Source organism: Geotrypetes seraphini, chromosome 4, assembly GCF_902459505.1.
Source record: "Geotrypetes seraphini chromosome 4, aGeoSer1.1, whole genome shotgun sequence".
Lineage (NCBI taxonomy): Eukaryota > Metazoa > Chordata > Amphibia > Gymnophiona > Dermophiidae > Geotrypetes > Geotrypetes seraphini.
In genome coordinates this window covers 292365878-292383570 of record NC_047087.1, presented here as the reverse complement: position 1 = coordinate 292383570, position 17693 = coordinate 292365878, and the positions used below count along the sequence as shown (strand labels likewise).

Genomic DNA, 17693 nt, shown 5'->3' with positions numbered 1-17693 from the left:
GGATGCCCAGTCCCTCCTACTGGAAACCCGTCCCCCCCTCCCCCTCAAGCACCTTATTGAGTTAGCCGGCCCATCTCCACTGAATGGCGGGCCTTCCCCTTCCTGGTGCATTGTGGGATACACTGGGAGGGCCTAAGGCTCTGATTGGCCCAGGCACTTAAGGCCCCTCAGCCAACCAGAATCTTACGCCTCTCTTGCAGTACATTCTGGAATGCACTGGGACTGGCCTAACATTGGTTAGATCCCTTAGGTCACCCCCCCTCCACCCAGCCAACTCAATAAGGCACTTGGTGGGGGGGGAGGGTCCGGAAGGAGGAACGGGGCATCCCTCCTCTCGGGGGGATGTCTTGGGGTGGTGGTGAGAGGAGGAACTGGGCACTCCTCCTGCTGCGGACATTCAGAGGTAGGGGGGGGGGCGGCTTCAGGAATTCCGGTAGGAGTGACTGGACAAACCTCCTGCCTGTAGTCTTTTGCAGGGGGGTGGGGAAGAGGATGGGTTGGGTTCCCTGCTGCTAGACTGATCGCAGAAGGGTATGCCGATCAGTTGAAGATAAGTTGATTTACGTTCATCTATCTTTTTGATTTTGCACAGCACAGAGCTTTTTTTCAACTAAAAGGAAGGTTTTTTTGCCAATGAGGTGACCGCATAACCACCTTTAATAGCCACCTTTGTGGAGGTGTGAGGGCCCTTTTCTAAGGCTTTTCCTTCTATTTAACCTGTTGTGGAGGATGTGTTGTTCTTTCATTATACAATTTGACACCCTGCATCACTTATGTGAAAGTGTTATATCTATCCTGGGACACTTTGGTCCCCAGCACTGGACCTTTTTGCTCTCCTTTAGCAGTGGGGCCTAGGCAGAGTGGCTCCTTTTCCATCCCCGAAGGGTCACAGACCCTGGCCAGGGCCTCCTTTACAAGCAGGGTGGCAACCTGAATTCAAACTCATTTAAGGACCCAACGTCTCTCCTCACCAGCAGCAGCCTGCCAAGACTGCTACACAGAAAAAGGTTGAGGTGCTAGGGCTACAAGGACCACCATTCCCACCAAACCAATGCCACTGCAGGTTCCATGGGAGTACTGAACTTTGGCAGCCAACTACCCCATCCCCCCTGTGGCCTAATCCTCTGCCAGAAAAGGGCCATCGCAGCTAGGACAAAGTGAACTGGCAACCATGCTGACCTGCTTTGAACTGCCTCTTTACCCTATCCACAAAGCGCAGCCTGGAAATCACTGGGCTCCCAATGGACTGTGCAATCAAACTCCATGTTCTATTAGAGCAAGGTCTGTCTCTATATTCCACCACAGAATATGGGTCTTAACCTGCACATCGCCAGCTAGGCTGCAACCTGCTGCACCAGCCTGAACAACCTTACCATCTGTTGGAGGCAAGGAAAATACTGGAGAGTTCTAGAGATTATCAATGTCGTCACTGGAAAAATCAGTTCTCTACCGCCCTCTGCTGGTAGGAAAGGGGCATAATGCACTTGTTCAGAGTGACTTGGATAAGCAGATTACATTTTTAACAATGACTTAGCACTTCCACAAAGGGTGCATTAAATGATACTAATACTCTAGTGATACACACACCCCTTACCACACTGTGATATGGTATGAAAATCTTTAATTACTTCTAAACTTTTCTAACTGGAAAGAAAACAAGACATTGTTGCAAAATATTTCCTCCTATTTTATTTATGGATTTGCTTCCATCCCTTGATTAATTTTCTCAAAGCTCTTTAATGTCAGAGAAGTTGGCTTGTTGATGAACGGGTGCCACTGGCCCTGAATGCTGGGACTATCTGTGTGATATGATTTACGAATACGGATAATGTCAAGGCCAGACTGATTCACCATTTTTTTAACAAGTTCCATAATTTCATCTGCAGTTTTGCAGTTAATAGCCTCTTCCTTCATGTTTCCATTCACTGAAACAAAACAAAAAATAAAAACATTAAATACAATAAAATTAGCCCAAAGTTAAAATGGGACTGTACAGATATACTATAGTCTGACTCTAGAAGCAAAACATAGGAACTCTACTACTGTTACAAATATCTAAAGAAAGCAATTAACATCTTTTGAAAACATTAGATAAGTGCTTTAAAGTTTAAAATTTACATAGCATGAAACATGTGCAATGATCGAGAGTCGAATTACAGCCATTTAAACATTTGGGTTCGTCCAGGTGTTTGGTCTGATATTGAAGAACAACTCTGAGCACTGTTTCTATTACAATTAACACGTTTTTGGCTATTGTTTTGAGTAACCAATGTGCCACTTTATTTAAAAGGCACCTGGCAATTGTTCTCATACTGCAATTTTAAAAATTGTTCTCGTACTGCAATTTTAAAACAATCTAATTACCTGCATTTTAGGGGTACATTTCTCCTGTGTATTTTGCACTAATTTTCTAAGGAAAAGTACAAGTGTATTTTTTTTTTTTTCTAGGAGTGTCAGGAGCAGCGCAGAGCATTCAGTGCTCCGGCGTGTGCGAAAAAACGCTACCGCGGATTTGTATAAGGGGGGGGGGGGTTTAAATAATGTACGTACATGCTTAACCTCCAAGGATTCAAGACAAAGTTAGACAGGTTTCTGTTGAACAAGAACGTGCGCTGGTAGGGCTAGTCTCAGTTAGGGTGCTGGTCTTAGACCAGAGGGCCGCCGCGTGAGCGGACTGCTGGGCATAATGGACCACTGGTCTGACTCAGCAGTGGCAATTCTTATGTTCTTATGGTCTACTATGACCTTTATTGCAACCTCACTACTGGAATAGCATAACCCCCCCTATTTTGGCGATATCCTTAACTCCTTATTCACTTTAGTCCCTACATCTCTTAATCATTGCCACCTAGTAGTTTCCTAATCCCTCATTTGTCTTATCTGTCTTGATTATATCATATGCTCTGTCTAGCAGGGACCAATTCATATGTTTTTTTGTGTACAGTACTGTGTACATCTATCTATTCCTCCAAACCACGTGCCTTTGAGTGACCATTATTTTGAGGACTAGGGGGCATGCAAAGAAGTTATTAAGTAGTGGATTTAAAACAAACCAGAAAAAGCGTTTCTTCCCCCGTGTCATTAAACTCTAGAATTTGCTGCCAGAGAATGTGGTGAAAGCAATTAGCCAAGCAGAGTTTAACACAGGTTGGGCTAATTTCCTAAAAGAAAAATTAAGATGGACTTGGGGAAATCTACTACTTTTCCTACGATAAGCAGCATAAAATCTGTTTTACTCTTTTGGGATCTTGCCAAGTACTCGTGACCTCGGTTGGACACTGTTGCAAACAGGGCTTTATGAACTTTCAGTCTGTCCCACTATGGCAGTTATATCATCCCTCCCCCAGTTTCTAGTTTAAAAGCTGCTCTATCTCCTTTTTAAATGTTACTAGTAATCTGATGCCACCCTGGATAGTGGAAAGCTCAGTTTTCCAGAACAGGCTCCCCCCCCCCCTTCCACAGAATGTTGCCTTTTTCCTAACAAATCTAAATCCCTCATCCTTGCACCATCTCATTCAGAGGTGTTACAGAGTAGAGCAGGTTGCTTCAGATGACTGAAATGTTTCATACGGTGTTAGTCTTCATGGATTTCTTGAATAGCGGGGTTTCTATTTCTTTTCTGAAAGTTTTGTAGTCTGGGGTCGCGATTAGTAAATTGGAGAGTTGGTGGTCTTAGTTTTGCTGCCTGTGTGGCTAGAAGGTCATCGTACAATTTTTTCCGTTTGATATCTCTGATTGGAGGGTATGTGAATGGTGTCTGGGTTCTCCTGTGTCTGGTTGTGGCAGTTTGGGTTAGGCGGTTGTTCAAGTAGGCTGGGCTGTCACCATTTATGGATTTAAATAGTGGACAGTAGAATTTAAATAGTATTCTTGCTTGAATTGGGAGCCAGTGTGAGTCAAGGTATACCTCGGTGAGGTGGTTGTGCTTTCACATAGAAAGTATAGGAGCACAAAATCAGCTCCTAATGAGATAAAATGGTTATATTAATAACAAGTTGGAGATATTGGAGAATGCAACATGGAGACAGAACCTCAGATTGATTAATTTTCCTAAATTGCCTATAGCCTCTGCCCTTGATTTGTTTAAGAGATATCTTTCTGAGGTTTTAAAAAGTGCCTGAATCTTCATATCCTCCTATCTCAAAGATTTATTATCTTCCTTTGGGAAAGAAAAAATTGAGTGAAGATCAATTTGATCCAGGAACTGAAGCTCTAAACATAACTGAAATCTTGGAAAAATCTGATTCTGAACTAGTTCAAACAGCTACTTTGTTTGTTCAAATGGCATTAGACTCTGACAGAGAATGGTTGTTTAAAGATGTTATTTAAAAGTTAAAGATAAATTATTTATGACCCATAGAATTAGAATGTATCCTGATGTGTCCAGAATAACACAGAAAAAGAGGAAGCAATTCCTATTACTGCGACCCCAAGTCTTAAAACTGGGTGCATCTTTTGTTTTAAGATTTCCCGGTGTTTGGTTAACTTCCAAGGAGATAGATATATCTTTTTTCAATCTTCACAGCTATCTAGATTTACTGTAAGTAAAAGGCATATTACGACTAGTACACCTGTTAAAACCCCAAAATGAAGCTCAAATAGACCAGGTCAACCTTCAGGACCCCTCATTATCTTTCTTTAATTACTAATTTAATTTGATAATTCCGTACATTTCAGGTTTCCTTCTCCATTGATAGAGGACTAATTTACGGTCTAGGCAAAACAAAGATGTCTTTCTAATTATTATTTGAAAATTTCCTTTAAATGTTTTTGTTGCTGAGACTGTTTATTTCTGTATATGATGTATTTTTGGATCATGTTAAATTTGAAATTTAATAAAGATAAAAATAAAAAAAGGAAATGTATATTCTAGTTATTAAAATGAAAACCAAATCCTTACTCTCTCTCTCATCACAATCCTACTCTCCCTTCCAAAGCCTCCTTAGACCCAAGTCCCCAATCTCCCCTCTTCATGCATCTTTATGCTCTAACCCCTTTCCCCTTATTTCCTATCTCCAAGTTTCTATTTCCCCACTCATTATCCCCCAGTCCCCACTTTCCTATCCCCAGGCCTCTTTCTCTTATTCTCTTCTTTTCCCTACCTGCTCTCCCCACAAAGTTCCCCAATCCCACATGCCCCTGTACCTAATATGAAAGTCCCTTTTCTTTTCCAACCCCTACTCAACACTTCCAATCCAAATCCTTGGTCACTCCCTCCCAGAGTCCCCATTTGACACCTCTTTCAATCACCATGTTCCTGCTCTATCACTGTATTTCCCATCCCAGTCCCTGTTAACCCTCCTCATGTGCTTCCCACCCTCCATTCTTTCTCTCACGTTTCTCCCTCATCCACCCCTAGCACAGGCCTCCTATCTGGCACCAGAAGCCCATGCTACTACTACTAAGGCATGTAAACTAAACTAAACCTTAGGCTTATATACCGCATCTTCTCTATAACAGTAGAACTCAGCACGGTTTACAAAAATTAGAAAAGAGAACAAATACTATGTGGATTTGGAATAATATGGAGAGGAGCAGAATTTACAATTTTGAAAATAGCCAAGTTTTCAGGAAGTGCTTTCCTGTAAGGAAAAGGAGCATAGCTGTAGTGAAAATATACTGTATAAAGCGAGGGGGAGGAGGGCTGAATGGCTGATTATATTTGGCCATGCTGAAAGCAACTCATGGCCATGCACACATACATCTTACAGGAAAAACTGTGAGCTTTAGCTCCCGAAAGCTAGTTAAGAAATATCCCCACCAATTATTAAACCGCAATAGTGGTTATTAGTGCAAGGAGCCGTGCTAAATGCTTCATGCTGCTCCCGACACTCAGAGTTCTCCTATGGGCATTGGGAGATGCGTGGAGCATTTAGCGTGGCTCCCTGCGCTAATAGCCACTATCGCAGTTTAGTAAAAGGAGGTATATTTGGTATAATAATAATAAAGTTATTACCATGTATATTTTGTATTGATTTTGTTTCAGTGAACAAGTTAACTAATTGAATTAGCCACAATATTTTATCCAGTTTTATAAGAAAACCTGCCCAGAAAAAGCCTTTTCTCTTCCTTTAACATAGGTTCAGCTTGGATTACAGAAAGCTTTGATCTGTGCTTTGTTTAAACCCCACTGCTATTGTTAAGCATGCTACTGCTGTTACTATAACTGACCAAATTGCAGATAAAGAGCTCCATCTACTATTCAAACTGTGCGCTGCAGTACTTGGAAATGATTTACAGTATGTTTACACTACTACGCTTTTTTCTGTCAATAAAGTCCTACAGTCATTAAAACCAGCTATACACCTTGCCAGCGACATCAACAGTGCAGGGAGGTCTTTTTCTAAAGCAAATCAGTTATCTTTAATGTGCTTTGGGTATTGTTGTTCACTTGTTAAAAGTCTCACATGGAGTAAAGATTGTTAGTATAGGGATGGGGAGGTATGTTATGCGTTCAATGTGTTTATTCTTGATGAATGGGTTGGATGGGGGAGGGAATACTCTTATATGTTTTTAGACAATAATTAATAAGAATGTCAAGTGATTTGTATGAATTTAATGTATGAACATTGTACACTTGGTGTAAGATTTGAAAATGAATAAAGATTTATTAAAAAATAAATAAATGTAAGCAATGATGTGCAGAATCTTTATCTTTCCTTTTCACCTGCCCACTAGAAAGCTGCATGGGAATGGGGGCAAAAGGGATCTCCTCCAGGTCCTTGGGGATTCCACAGGGATGGGAGTGGTTAATTCAGGGCTCCCATGGGGTGTGCTACCCTTCCTCCAGGTTCAGCTGCACTCGCTCTCTTCAGGCGTGCCAGCAGTGTTCCTTCCTACAAGCTGCTGGCAACTAACCTGGAAGCCTTCTCTCTGACGTGTTTTGCTCTGGAAGAAACACTTGGCCCAAGGCCATGTCAGACGAGACACCCAGGTACTGCAGACATCAAATTGGTTTCAGCCGACTCTTATTCACCTATTTAGCCCAAGTCCTGGAAGAACTGCATCACTCTCGTAACAACTAGCTCGTCTTCCACCATGGATGGAGCTCTGATAAGCTAATTGTCCAAAGATAGGTGCACCTGAATCCTAGCTTTGCAGAGGTGCACTGCTACCATTACCATCACCTTGGTAAAAGGTGAGGTGCAGTGGCCAGGTTAAAGGGGTGTGCGGAGAACTGAAAATGCTTCTCTAGTACATGAAATCACAAATACCTCCTGTGGGTTACAAAAATGGGAATGTGAAGATACTGAGTGAGGCAAGAAATTCCCCTAGCACCACTGCTGCTATGACTGACCAAACGGTTTCCCATGTGGCAGTACAGTATCTTTAGAGCTACATTGATTGACTTGAGGTCTAAAATTGGTCTGCAGTCATCTGAACCTTTTTTGGCATGACAAACTATATGGAGTATCTGTCTGAGCCCAAGTCTGCAGGCAGGACTGGTTCTATGGCCCGAAGAGCCAGTAGCTTTTTCACTGTAGTCTGAACTTTGAGGGCTCTCTTCAGCTGGCCAGCAATGTTTGAAAGCAGTCTGCAGTGGGACACAGAACTTGATCTTGTACCCCTCCCAGATTACATCTAGAAGCCAGTGGTCTGCACCAATCAGACCAGACTGTCCAAAAGGCCAACAGCCTGCCCCTTATCTGGGGGAGCTCATTGCGCTTTCTTAGTGGCTGGAGACGGGCGAGAGCCCAAAGCTTGCTGTCTCCCGTCTCCACTGAATCACTGATGTGATCTCTGAAAGGGTCTTTGCGTTGATTGGCCTTCCAAATGCATATGAAATCTTTGGGAGTCTCAAATTGCCCCAACCAGAACTCTGGGTCATTCAGTAAGGACTTGGGGTGAATCAACGAAAGGTTTAAGAGTAGGTAAAAAGGTTTAAAATGGGAAGAAAAGGTGTAATTGACAAAGGTCATTCTTGTTGCTCATCAAACAAACACAGGAGCGAAAGAAATTGTTTCTGGCAAAGAGAACTGAAACAGTGGCTTTGGGTGTTTCTTTTCTTTTGGCCTATCCATGTAAATGAATGGTTAAATACCTTGGACTGAAATGTGTTTTTTTTCTCACCAGAACAGTTGTGAGCCTTTCTGAATTTGAATAAGTTGGTAACTGGAAATGTTTAGTTAGTATAGAACAGATATTTGGATAAATAGGACATAAAAGCCAATTATTTTATGTATTTCTTACAATAAGAGTTTCTCTTCACTCTATCGCCACCCCCCACTCCACCTCCTTCCATATATTGTGGTCTAAGGAAGATGCATAGACAATTGTCTTATTCCTTTAACTGTTTCCTTGATATTTTCTTCTGTTTTTCTGAAGTGTTTTGTTGTAAAATATCTTTAAACAGCATTAAAAACAAAACCAAAAACCAGCTGCGAGAAATCTGGTGCCATCAGATACAGCTTGGTCATAAGTCTTAGCCATGTGAAGAGATCCCTCTGGCGACTCCCAGTGGTCAGTGACCAGATTAGTTATGACCGGATGTGAGGGAAATAATGCAGGTCAGAGCCACAGAACTACTCATAACTGAGCATTAGATTCCCTTCCTGAGCAAGCATTAGATTATAAGCTCTTTCGAGCATGGATTGTCTCTTGCATGTTTAATGTACAGTGCTGCATGCATCTGGTAGCTCTATAAAAATAATACAGTGGTACCTCGGTTTACGAGTGCACCGGTTTGCGAGTGTTTTGCAAGACGAGCAAAACATTCGCAAAATTGGTGCCTCGGAAACCGAGCATGGCTCGATTTATGAGCGCCCCCCCCACGCAATCCGGCACCCTCCCCTCTGCGATCCTGCACCCCCCCTGCAGCGATTGGGCACCCCCCCCCCGCCGCTTCTTACTGTCATCTGGGCATCGGCATGTCCTGTGTGTTGGTGCCGGTGCCCGAAGATCGGCCTCCTCTTCTTGCTGGGCCTTCTCTCTGTAAACTCGCAGGCCTTGAGCATGCGCAGATGCTCAAGGCCCAGCAAGAAGAGGAGACCGATCTTCGGGCACCAGCACCAACGTACAGGACATGCCGGTGCCCAGATGACAGTAAGCAGCGGCGGGGGGGTGCCCAATCACGACGGGGGGTGCTGGATCGCAGGGGGGGGCCTTCGGGGGGGAGAAATGCCGGTTCTCGTGGGGGGGGGGGGGAATAGAGCAGCGCCACTGGCCTCGGGGGGTGGGAACGTATCAAAGCGAGTTTCCATTATTTCCTATGGGGAAACTCGCTTTGATAAGCGAGCATTTTGGATTACGAGCATGCTCCTGGAACAGATTATGCTCGTAATCCAAGGTACCACTGTAAATAGTAGTAGTAGGAAGAAAACAATTATGCAGCTGCAAACGTTCAAAATGCTAGGGCATATAATTTTTAAAAAGCTGAGATGTTTATGAGCTGCTTTTGTGTGTATTAGAAGATATCAGAAAATCTGGAACTATTCTAGAAACACATTTAATGTTTTCATTTAGGGTGAACATATGTCTACTCCATCAAAATGGAAACACCTTTCAATTCTTCATAAACAGCCAGATTTGGGAAAGCCAATGTCCGTCTCTGGAAATAAACTAGGGGAAAGAGGATCTACTTTTTGGGATCTTCCAGATACTTGCAACCCAGACTGACCACTGTCGGAGAAAGAATGCTAGGTGCAATAGACATTGGCTTTTCTGTTCTTATGCTCTCAAAAATAATTCAAAGTGAACTTTCTTATTCCAAAATAAATTTGTAAAATGACTGGAAGACAGAATATAATCTGCTTACTTATTGCCAGGAACGTATCGCTAGGAACGTATCGCCAGGAACCTACAAATAACGGGTAATACTGGTTTGTCAAGTACTAAAGAGTTAGCCTTTACTATTAAAGGAATACAAGTTCTGCATGGTGCTATCTAGAACTCTTACTGGAACTATTATACCCAGGTGTAAGGCAATAAATGCTTGTACTTTATGACTCCGATATCAAGAAATGCCTTGAACACATTTCTATCTTGACTTCAGTTAGCTTTGAAGTAGCAATGTGAACAGTGTTAATGGTGACATTAAAAGCAGGAACGTAAATGGCAGTATCTGCATATTTCGAACAGCACATGAGGCAGGCTAGAGCAACTATTTGGAATACTTGTAAAATGGATAATACACAATAAAAGCATCTGTTTTCAAGAACATTCTGATAGGAAAGCTTCTCTCACCTTCTCCTTGCATGAAACCAGCTTTGTAAGTAGTGTTTACATTTGTGCATTAAGGGTCACTGATGAATTATTTTTTTTTATTACAGACTTGTGTTCAGGGTTTGAAATCAGCACATAAAGGTAGCAAAAGAAATGAGAAAATATCTTGTAGACTGAACATATATTTATGCTTTCTTTTCAGGCTTTTAGTACTACCTAAGAAGGTATAAGGGTTGATAATTTGTGCATTATGGTTTGTTTTAATTTGCCAAAAGTATTTTATTACTGTTTTACTCTAATTTTTACTTCCTGGTTTTGATATGCATCTGTTTGTTTATTAATTTGTTTGTGTATACCTTGTAACCCACATAGATTGGTGTGATATGTGGGATAAAAGTTTTTTAGATAAATAAAAGAAGATTGCAGGTAGTCACTTCAGACTTTCAGCATGTTGTCATATTCTAGTTATGTTCATGCTCAAAAACAATTTAGCTTGAAAAAAACACAAGGTTGTCTTTAGTATGTACTTACAGTATTCTGCTGTCAGTTTGGGAACATCACATCTCTGTGGTGTTACATATACCACAACGCTAGGATTCTGTTTAGCAAAATCAACCACTTTTTCTTCTATAAAGTCTCTGAAAACAAGATTAATATTATTATTATTATTTTATTTCTTATATACCGCCAAAGCCGTAGAAGTTCAAGGCGGTTCACAACAAAGAAGGGCTGGACAATCAGCGAATAGTTACAATCAGTGAATACAGATACAACAAAGAATCAGCGAATACGGTTTACAACAAAGAAGGCTGGACAATCAGCAAATAGTTATAATCAGCGAGTACAGGTACAATAAATATGCGTGTGCGGGGAACAGGTTAAATAAGAGGGGACAAATGTAAGGGGGCAGGGCAAAGAGGTAAGCCAAAAGAGAACTTGGGGAGCAGGACTTAGGTTATGATTCGGTTGAATAGGTTAGTTTTTAATAATTTCCTGAAGTTTAGGTAGGATGAGGAGCGTGAGATAATTCCGCTCAGCCAGTCATTTAGATGATCTGCTTGGAAGGCAAGTGTTCTGTTCAGATGTTAGAATTGTACACATTAAATACTCGACTTCTTTGGTCGAGTAGAAGACTAGTCTCGTTTGTGCACAGTATTCTGTTGCATCCTTTCGCAAATTCCTAAGTTTGTGGTTTATAGCAGTACCGGACCCCGGAAGAAGGTTGTTTTCACAAGCTAAATATGGCCTATGTCTGGTCTATGCCACAATTCATATACAGTGGAGCCTTGGTTTGCGAGCATAATTCGTTCCAGAAGCATGCTCGTAAACCAAAGTGCTCATATATCAAAGCGAGTTTCCCCAAAGAAAGTAAGGGAAACTCGCTCCACATCCCAAAAAGATCACCCCCCCTGAGGCCACTGGTGTGCTTCCACCCAAACCCAAAAGACACCCCCCCCCCGGCACACTTCCACCCCACCCCTGGGAACCGACTTTGCCTCACCCACCCCCATGAGAATCTCGGAGAGAGTGGGAGCCAGAAGGCCTTGAGCATGCACAGATGCTCAAACCCCACAGCAGCCCAGCATAGATCAGCGGCAGGCTCTTTCGGCACCGGTACGTCCTGTGAGTTGGTGCTGCATACTGGTGTCTGCTCAAGGTAAGGGTTTGGGGGGGGCGGGGCAAAACCGGTTCTCGGATGTTTGAATATAGTCAACGTTTGCATGAGTGTTTTGCAAAGTACTCACAAATCGCGTTACTCGCAAACCGAGGTTTGTCTGTATTGTGTTTCTTTGTATTGTTGAACATTTTATTTGTTACTTTATTGCACCTTGTTCAAATAAAGCTTTCACCAAGATCATCAAGTTCCACAGTTTTTTTTATTTACACACTATGGGTCTTATTCTATATATGGTGCCAACTAATATAGTGCTTAGTATGATTCTCTAAAATATATCTGCACTTTATGGAATCATGTTAAGCGCAACTGCATGGCATAACTTTTAGGTGCACCCATTTAGGCAAAGGAAAACCAAGTCCTAAATAAATTTAAAATGCACAGGATGATAGAGCATAAAATTCTAAACACATCAGTATATAATATGCAGCAGTAGGCATCAGAAATATTGCTGTGATCCAGCAAGAAAGACAGAACAATGTAGTGATGCAAAACTTTTGCACAGATCTATATCTGCATCTAATTTGTGCATGGAACATGCATATTCTAACAGTGCACCTAAGTTTTAAGAACACCCATGCTCTTCCCCCTTTATAAAATGTGCTAATTTGTGCTGATTAGTGTCAATTATGAGATAATTGCTAATTAGGAATTTAAAGGTGCCATAAAGCCAGGGACAGCAGGCAGCTATTCTCAACATATGGGTGACTTCATCCATGGAGCCCCAATGCGGACAGCCTCGCAAGCATACCTGCTTGTAGAAAACCTCAGAAGTTTAGAGTCAGCCAAACCGCGCATGTGCGAGTGCCTTCCACCTGCACTGGGCGAGTCTCCTCAGTTCAGATAGATAGCAGAGAAGCCAACCAGGAGAGGTGGGTAGGTTGTGAGAATAGCTGCCTACTGTCCCTGGATAACAACTGTTATGGTAAGTAACTGTGCTTTATCCCAGGGCAAGCAGGCAGCCTATTCTCAACATATGGGTGAACTCCAAGCTAATATAACATAATATACAATACTCCACTCAATCCAAGAGGTGCATCTCCAGTGTTATATTACACTAGTCTTATAGCCCGTTACATTAACGGGTGCTAGAATATATGTGTGTGTGTCTGTCTTTATTTCTTTTTCTCTCTCCTTAGCCGCTTTCTTTGTTTTCTTTTTTTTTTTATCCTTGGCTGTCCACAACCACCCCTTGCCTGCTCCCCGTCCATTATCCCTTCCTTTTATTTCCCCTGTGTCCTTCCATCACCACATCACTGCTCACCTTATGCAGCAGCAGCCCTTCCCCCTTTGTTTTACCTCCCCCCGTCCATCATCACCTCCTTCCTGCTCCCCCCTGCATGGTCTAGTCAATTTAAAGCAGCTGTAAAATAACCCTTAGCATATCCTCATAAGCAAAATACAAAATATCAAACCATAACCAACCTACCACATCACTGCTTATCCTCTCCTGTATTGCATCGCAAATGGCAACGTGCCTCGTGAACCCTTTCAGCCTCGGCTACATTGGGAATGCTCCAGACTGTCTTATAACTCTTCCTTTGCCATCTCACCTCCTGAGAGGGAAAAGGAGAGTGGTTGGAACTTTAAAAAGACCCCGGGGGAAGTTCTGAAGCGGAATGTTTGTTGTTAGTATGTGCAGAGAGGGAAGGTATAGTCCGCGACAACAGGAAGTTAACTTTGTAGTTGCGGCCATTTTGAAGATCGGTCTGCCCTGCTCCTTGCCTTAGTATATTTTTAAGCTGAAAGACGCGGCGGCTCCTCTCAAGATCCCCGACTGCATCGGACTTCCGATGCAGGTGGGGATCCAGAGAGGAGCCGCTGCCTCGTCTTTCAACTTAAAAATATAGTAAGGCAAGGAGCAGGGCAGACCAAAGAACAGCACAGCCGACAGCCGCCGTGTCCGACATCCGCCTCGGGGGAGGAGAGAGGACTTCAGGCAAGGAGCAGGGCAGACCGAAGAACAGCACGGCCAACAGCCGCCGTGTCCGACATCCGCCTCGGGGGAGGAGAGAGAGTATTTTGCGCGCATGCGCACTCCTATCTGTGGTGCCCTACAGCGCACGAAAAACAGAACACGCGATGGGAGTGCGCATGCGCAGCTTAGCCTTTTATTATATTAGATATAACAACTTCTCTCTATTCAGGAAAAGGCCTCAGAATTGGAGCCTACGCACAGTCTTATCATAGACTGAAAGGTCAACGTAGTTTTTAATGCTCCATGCTCCAGTCATCGGCCAAAAAACCTGAAACCTACATTTATTGTTTATATTTAGCTGTTTTTACTAGTTTTCAATTTTTTTGAATTTTTTATAACTTAATCTAACTTAAAGTATCATTCAACATTTTAAAATTACCATAGATGCACTATTTCGTTGGTTTGAAAAAGATTGACAGATAGTTATTTATCTCAATCAGTGTTTGTTCTAGAATGCCGACGCGGCCAGCGTTTCGGGGATTTTATTCTTTATCCGCTGCTTCAGGGCCAATATTAAAGCATCAAAACATTTTCCTACTACCGACTGCCAATCAGTTTTTATTCTAGAATGCCAACGCGGCCAGCGTTTCGCGGATTTTATTCTTTATCCGCTGCTTCAGGGCCACTATTAAAGCATCAAAACATTTTCCTACTACCGACTGCCAATGATTGTCTTGAACAAACTAGGGGAATGGGCGACGAGATGGCAGATGAAGTTCAACGTTGAGAAATGTAAAGTATTACATGTGGGAAGCAGAAATTCGAAGTACAACTATACGATGGGAGGGATATTATTGAATGAGAGTACCCAAGAAAGGGACTTGGGGGTAATGGTGGACATGACAATGAAGCCGACGACACAGTGCGCAGCGGCCGCTAAGAAAGCGAATAGAATGCTAGGTATAATCAAAAACCTGCCAGCTTTGAAGAAGGCCAACGGTCGCTTCAGGAAGCGCCTCCGTGCGCGTGAAAGGCAGCAGCAGCCTCTGAGGACCTTACCCCTCCCCCTCCCAACGGTCGCTTCAGGAAGCGCCAACGTGCGCGTGGAAGGCAGCAGTAGCCTGAGGATCTTACCCCCTCCCCTCTCCGGGCTTACCTGACGCCACGCGAGGTCAACGCATCATGGCTAAAGACGAAGGTCAGGCGTTTGAGCTGACAGACGTATCTGCCCACCCCGTTCTGCAAGACGCTCTTCAGGAAGCGGCTCGGAGTGCCGCGCGACGTCATCGCCACAACAACAAACACCGACTCAGGTCAGGGGATATCGCGCTCTTCCATAGCCGGAGCCGACCACCGGAAACAACTTTCCAGCCCTAACGACGCTCCGGAACTGTACGGTCGCTTTCTAGTAACGCACCGGAAAGATGGTAGGTTTGTTGGGGGGGGGAGGGGGAGAGGAAGTGTTCTTCATAAACAGCCCAATAGGAGGCTTCACCGTGTGTATAAGAACATCAGTCCTTATTTAAACCAAGATGGCATGCCTACCAACATTTTAATCTTTTATGAATGCCTTTTTATATGCTCAGCTGAGAATTTTAAATAAAGCAGCAGATATAAATGGCTGTTGATGTAACAAGACAATCTAGAGTTCATAGAAGTCAGATTAGCACATTTTTATTTGCAATACATGAGGTTGTAAACGTTTGCCTCTGCTGCAGTATTCTAGTTTGGTGTTCTTTAAGTGGCATTTCTGAATATTATAACATAGTTGTGATTTTCAGTATTTGAAGATAGTTTTGGCTCTAAATATTTTGACGATGTAGGTAGGTGGTGCTTTATGACTAGCAATTTTGTTACAAGCTGAGCTATTTATAAAAACAGTGTGTACTATCATTTACATTGTCAAGTACACTGGTAACATTTGGTAGTTAATAAAAAATACTCAAATACATTAAAAAAAAAAAAAAGAACATCAGTCCAATGAAAACTACAGGTAAGCAACTTTTATTTTTTTTACTCACCGGAAGCATTCCCCTCGGAAGTGATCCGGGGTTTTGGTGCCGGGTGGAAGTTCACCGTGTGTTAAAAAAAACAAACCCTCGAGTGGCGGGAATTTGTCTTCGGGTCGCCCAGTGCTCGCTTGGGGACGGTGGTAACGGAATGCGACGGCTCCTCGCTAGTAACGCGTTTGCAGTCTCCTGGAGCCAAGAGCTGCGAAGAGAGAGAGAGGAAAAGTCGGCTTCTGCAGCCGAACAGTGATGGAGTCGGGCCCGAAGCGGGCGGCTTGCCGCTTAGCAAAGCCCTCCAGGTTTCCCCGAGGACGCTGAGCGGCGGGTAAAAAAAAAAAACGATGCAGAGATCCCTCTCTCGCGGGCAGCTTCTGCGCTCGCTCTTGTCCTCTCCACATAGGCGGCCTCGAGATCCTGCCTGGATAGCCGCTCGCGCTCCCGCGCAGAGTTTCTGGTGCTCTTCTCGCCTAAGCAAAAAGGCTGGCCTGCCCGCTGCTGCTGCCGCCGCCGCGTCCCCGGCTCTTCCTCGTCCTTTCCAGGATCCCCTCTGCAGGCATTTCAAGAAGGACTTGCCCGCCTCCCCCGATCTCCTGCTGCAGCCCTTGTCGGCGACCGAAATCCGCCAGTACCTGCGCTCCAAGAACATCTCGTTCCACGACGGCTACAGCTGCCTGCGGGCCCCGAGCTTGTTCGCGGAACGCCCGCGGGCCTCCGATCCCTCGGACAAGGAGAACTTCAGCCTCTTTATCGACAAGACCACCGGGCGCTTCCTGTGCAAAGCCACGCTGCTGGAAGGCAGCTGGGAAGACTTCCAGGACGGCGTCGAGCTGCTGCAGAAGGAAGGCTCGCCCTTCCTCAGCCCCCAGACCTTCGCCAGCCTCCTCGAAAGCGAGACGGAGCGAGACGAGCTGGAGCTGGAGTTGGACGGCCTGGAGGTGCAGAGGATCTGGGAGAAAGCCCTGTGGGTCTCCGACTTGGAGGAGGAGGAGGCCCGGCTCGCCAAAACCATCTTCAATATTACTGGGATCAACAACGCCATACTGAAAAAATTTGGCGTGAAATATTTCAAACCCACCAAGAGCTTGGTCTTCCCCTGGTTTAGTTCAAGAGACTTCTCTTTAAAAGGCTTGAAACTCCTCTCTGCACAGTGTGACCAGCAGCTAGTGAAGTATGTGGAAACTATGTTCCCTAAACCTGGCAATTACTACAGTCTTTTTGGCCTTCATTTGATGGGAAAGAAAGACATTCAGGTGGTCATAACCAGTAGAGAGGTTGATAGCCTGGCTTTGAATCAGGCAACTGGGTTACCAACCATAGCTTTGCCTCGGGGAGTGAGCTGTTTACCCCCTGTCCTCCTGCCATTTCTAGAACAGTTTAAACGGATCATCTTATGGCTTGGGGATGACCTGCGCTCCTGGGAAGCTTCCAAGCTCTTTGCTCGGAAATTGAACTTGAAGCGCTGTTCTCTTATCCGTCCAGGGGAGAAACAGCCTTGTCCTCTGGATGCTTATGCCCAAGGGTTAAATTTGGGTAAGATACTTAAAACAGCGATTCCTGCTGCCCATAAATCCATCACTTCTTTCCGTCAATTACGGGAGGATGTCTTTGGGGAGCTGGCTAATGTAGAGCAAGTTGCTGGTGTCAAATGGTCCAGATTTCCAGACCTGAACAAGGTCCTTAAGGGCCATCGGAAAGGGGAGCTGACCATTTTTACTGGTAAGATTGAGATCTTGCACTTCTATTTTTTTAATAACTGAAATATTTCTGAAAGTGTATTTTTCATCTTGGCCGGGTAAACTAACTATCATTGTCTTGTTTTGTCAAGTCTATTGATTTCATTGTTTTTGTTCTTTTTCATACTGCAGGGACTTTACACATTTGGACTCTATTGAAATAAAGTTTAGTTGCGCACAATGAGAATAACTCCACA

The 17693-nt window shown here is 43.9% G+C and overlaps 2 protein-coding genes across 5 annotated transcripts in view; one reads left to right on the top strand and one right to left on the bottom strand.

The window, feature by feature from the left end:
• Positions 1-1274: 1274 nt before the first annotated feature.
• MRPL43 (mitochondrial ribosomal protein L43) lies at positions 1275-15180 on the bottom strand. The gene is made up of 3 exons (XM_033942290.1): positions 14911-15180; positions 10693-10799; positions 1275-1925 (listed from the first exon to the last, which is right to left on the bottom strand). Exons 1-3 carry the CDS (start codon positions 15039-15041, stop codon positions 1693-1695), a joined length of 471 nt encoding a protein of 156 aa, XP_033798181.1. The 5' UTR covers positions 15042-15180; the 3' UTR covers positions 1275-1692.
• TWNK (twinkle mtDNA helicase) overlaps positions 14975-17693 on the top strand; it is a 17335-nt gene continuing 14616 nt past the window's right edge. Inside the window, exon 1 of one of the 4 annotated variants that reach the window (XM_033942289.1) lies at positions 14975-15181. Coding sequence is in view for 2 of the 4 variants with exons in the window: in XM_033942286.1 (XP_033798177.1) it covers positions 16105-17479 (1375 nt within the window). In the remaining 2 variants the exon portion in view is untranslated. Of the gene's footprint in view, positions 15182-15264; positions 15748-15772; positions 17480-17693 lie in introns of those variants that run through there. The other 3 variants (XM_033942288.1, XM_033942287.1, XM_033942286.1) reach the window with 3 other exon arrangements.